Below are 4,091 nucleotides of genomic sequence, written 5' to 3' on the forward strand. Positions count from 1 at the left end.
ATAGCCTATGACGAAAACCTTGACGATCTGGAATACGCAGATGATATCGTTCTCGTCTTCGAAGAGGAGAAGGCACAAGTGTTTTTGGATGAACTGACCAAGGTCATCCCGTTCTTTGGTATGCACTTTAAACCCACAAAGTGTAAGACCATGCTCGTGGGTACGAAGTCACTCAGCATGCCACTCACAGTCCAGGGTGAAGCACTCGAAGTTGTGTAGCGGTTTACTTATCTTAGAATTCGTACTAGTTCTGATTGTAGTATGGCAGATGAGGTCTATGCACGAATCTGTAAGGCTTGGGTCGCGTTTGCTAAATTGAGATACCTATGGCGTTAAAGTGGTGTATCCCTGAGTCTCAAAGGACGTGTGTATAACTGCGGGTTATTTTGTTGTATGGCTGTGAGGGTTGGGCTATTCGAGCAGCGAAACTGACTCGTCCTCATTAGTTCGACAATCATTGTCTCAGAACCATATCTCGTTTGGGTTGGTGTCGGTGAATCCGTAATGAGGCAATTAGAAAGCGAGTTTTTTGTTTGAGCTACAGAAACGTGCATTGAAAATGTGACCAGCCCCAAAAGTTGCGTTGATTAGGCTATGTATTGTTATGCCGAACCGTCGTTTGCTTGAGAGTGCTGATTTCCACGCTCAATTCAGAGTGGCGGAACCAGAGAGGTGGCCAACCCTTGAGCTAGTAGACGGATATGGAAGGGACCACGAGACATTTGGATGCTGTCGGTGCTGCTCGAATTTCAGGGTGGAAACCGCGTGATCCTTACTGCGCCTGGTCGGAGACGCTGCAAGATGACTGCTAATCGATGTGAATGACGTTCGTGTTGTCAGTTTCTATCCAGATTACCTCAATGAGTTTTTGGAGGTGTAGGCACCTCGGATTGATTGCAGTAAAGCAGCACTAAGTTCACTTCCTGTCCACATTTAATCTTATATACTATAAGGTTCTCAAATATATCATGGTTGTACTGGAGAGAATCATCAAGGTTGAACACTATCATGCTGCCCACAGTGAGGATGACGACCATGTAATCATGCAGTTTAATACGCTGCAGGTAATAGTTTTCCTCCTACAAAACAGGCGTCTCGTCTATCCCAGGCATTTTGTTCTCGTACACCGGAAGAGGACTCTTTCGGGTGCGCCTGTGTGTGATGGTATTGAAGGTGCTGGGCTGGGTTGGCCATTACACTTCACAGGTGCTTCAGTGGCTAGCGAGGAAATCCCTTTACCACAGGCAGCCAAAGATATGGAGATCGCGTTCCGCATTTCGATAGTAAAAACGACAACACAGCTTGGCACCTGACTTGCGCAAACATGATCGGAAAATGTCCGCAAGAAACGATGGCGTGCAATAAGGTCAGACGAACCGAAACGGACAATTGCCTCGCAAATATCTGATGACATATTCTGAGCAACACTCAGTTTAGGTGGTTTGCCTTTTGGGACAGTCTCTACTAACACTATATTCTCAGCACCGATAGCTAACGGTTAGACATGGTTCAGCAGCAAAGACCATATAGCGACATGGCGATAACCAAGAGCTCGTAAATGATCATGAGCGTTTCATTGACTGTCCGAATTGCAGTGTATTGCTGCCGCTGAAAACCAGGTGCGATTTCGTGCAGCGAGACAACTCAACACTTTTGCTATGGTTTCAACGGACCCGCCCCTGGACGTATGGTGTCAGCCGACCCAAAAACTCAAATTGAGACGACAGAGTCGCACTTTCGGTCGTCCACTTACCAACGGAATACTAAGGATTCTTCCATACTTTGCCTCTAACTGCTCATTCCTCTTGCTACTTACCTAAATACATGTGAGAGACGAGGGCGACTAAGGTAGTTTCCACTTAATATACCTATTAGCTTATTCGACCCGGCTCGTTGTCTCAATACCAGGGGTAATATTGCTTCCGAGTATGATTCGCCCGGGTATTCAGGTTGGAAGTCTAATGCTTACTGAGGTACGACTTGGTTACAACTTCTGATACTGGTGGCATAGACCTCAGCTTCACTCACTTTTATACGGTGCACCATTCACTTTGACAGGGCAAACAAAACTTATTTGTCGGAGGGGTTCACTTCCTTAAACTTGTTACTCCTGGCAAAACTTTGTAAGACGTGAAAAAACGTCAGGCATCGCTGACTTCGGCTCCTCAGCTGTGACCTATTCTTAAGCACCACAATCATTTTAATGGCATTCACCAGGGACATCATTCCCACAAAATGTTTAACAGCGATATCATAACATTCTTGTGACACACTACGGATGGAGGCGTAAAACAAACTGACCAACACGATTGTAACCGGGGGCTACCACATGCCGCAGGTGGCATCCAACTCCGCTACACTGATACGTTGAATTTCCCTGCTCTACATCACCCTACTTTGCAAACAAACTAAACAACCGCACAGTCATGGACGACAAGATATTCAAACTACTAGCATCACAAACAGGCAGCCATGGGTCCAGATGCGTGCAAGGCCTCTCGGACACCATGCAGACCACAAACAGGATTGTCCAAGCGGCGCAATTTGTCGCGCACGACCCAAACATCGCCAATCGTCAAGTCATAGTTACAATTTTTCATGGTCGATTCAAACCAAAAACCACCTTTTCCGGATTCTCGTCTAGACGGAGGTTGCTGGTGCACACTTGTCAGTCAGACTTTCGTAGGTCGTGCGAATCCTGCCTATTGAAGCTAACTATAACAAGTCGATCGTCGTGGTGAGCCACACATATGAACGACCGGCAGTCGGAATCTGCTTACCTGAACATGTGCACTGAATGAATATGTGGATAACAATCCACATACAGACGACCACCCTTGGTAGAGTTCCAGGGTGATCGGGTGTACACCGTGAACGCCGACGGATTGCGCAAGCATTTCTTTGGTCTTCTGAGCATATCTAGACACTGATAAACTATATCGGCTAGTACAACAGGTGCCCGTTCCCCACTGGAATCTCTGCAGTTTTTACTCAAATTCCATGAGTGATCGATTCTGTCAACCGGGGAAGCACTGTAGCATCTGCCTTGGTACATTCTAGGCTGTGATGTACTCGGCTTCGTGCCACTGTTACCGTGCTTGATTAATGACCAGGTCGCATCAGCTGAATCCTGTGGGAGATTCTACAAAATAATGAAACATACTATGACAATGAATCCTCAGCATCAACACTGGTATTGCTGTCTCTGATGATACTACATGAGCCATGTCGTGGCATATCCGGTCGCACTCTGTGCCAGATGGCTGTTCGACCTGCAGTTCTGTAAAAAAAAACTGGGTTTAGGACGTAGAATCATCCTGGTGATGACTGATGACCAAAACTTTGGTCAATTGTTTCGAAGGTGGCACAGCACTGTGCCTTGATGTGTGCGTGAGGGCGCGGACAGTTCAAGTACTACTCTATAGAGCTGACACGCAGACCGTTTACATATGTAATGCGTTTTGGTAGAAGCAACACCGGTTGTTTCTAAAGGAAGCGCAAGGCGAAACCTAGCTTCGATGCTGAGCGCATCGAATCCAGTTGCATACTTCGAACGTATCAAATCCAAAACCAGCGAATAAACAGGAAGCCGACCGTGGGCATCGAATCAGCGATGACTAGAATAAACGGAATGAATCTGAACCGCACCACAGCTCTGGATGTATGACGGTTTTCTCCAGAGATAACTCACTGAACACAGCGGTGTTCACACAGCACGAAGACCCCAAGAATGACCGAAGTTAGCTGCCTCAACCTGGCTCGTCAGTATCCCTATCACTGAAATCCAAACCATGTGACACATCAGATGGCATCAGTGCCATGCTCAAGATTAGGTAGTCAAACGAGCATGGAATATTGGCAGATGGTTAATCTTCGCAACACACCAGACATAGTGGGGTCGAAAAATTTTTGAGACTGAAGAACCACGGGGTCGCGGTGACGAAGGCCGTCTCCGACCTGTTAGGGACCATGGAGGATTCTATAACCCCCAGAAGCTATTCAGAATCGGTTTACACGAGAAGAAAGCCCAATGGCTCAGTGATATTAGTGAGACCAGATCGAAATCCCGACCTAAAGCTGCCACCTTGGCG

General features: G+C 46.9%; 1 protein-coding gene across 1 annotated transcript in view; it reads right to left on the bottom strand.

The window, feature by feature from the left end:
• Positions 1-2,456: 2,456 nt before the first annotated feature.
• Positions 2,457-4,091, bottom strand: part of T265_00075 (hypothetical protein) — a gene marked incomplete at both ends in the record, with an annotated part of 3,997 nt that continues 2,362 nt past the window's right edge. Inside the window, 3 exons of the mRNA XM_009163732.1 lie at positions 2,457-2,640; positions 2,781-3,142; positions 3,885-3,957. Coding sequence (XP_009161996.1) covers positions 2,457-2,640; positions 2,781-3,142; positions 3,885-3,957 — 619 coding nt within the window. The remainder of the gene's footprint in view (positions 2,641-2,780; positions 3,143-3,884; positions 3,958-4,091) is intronic.

Source organism: Opisthorchis viverrini, assembly GCF_000715545.1.
Source record: "Opisthorchis viverrini unplaced genomic scaffold opera_v5_1, whole genome shotgun sequence".
Classification (NCBI taxonomy): Eukaryota; Metazoa; Platyhelminthes; class Trematoda; order Opisthorchiida; family Opisthorchiidae; genus Opisthorchis; species Opisthorchis viverrini.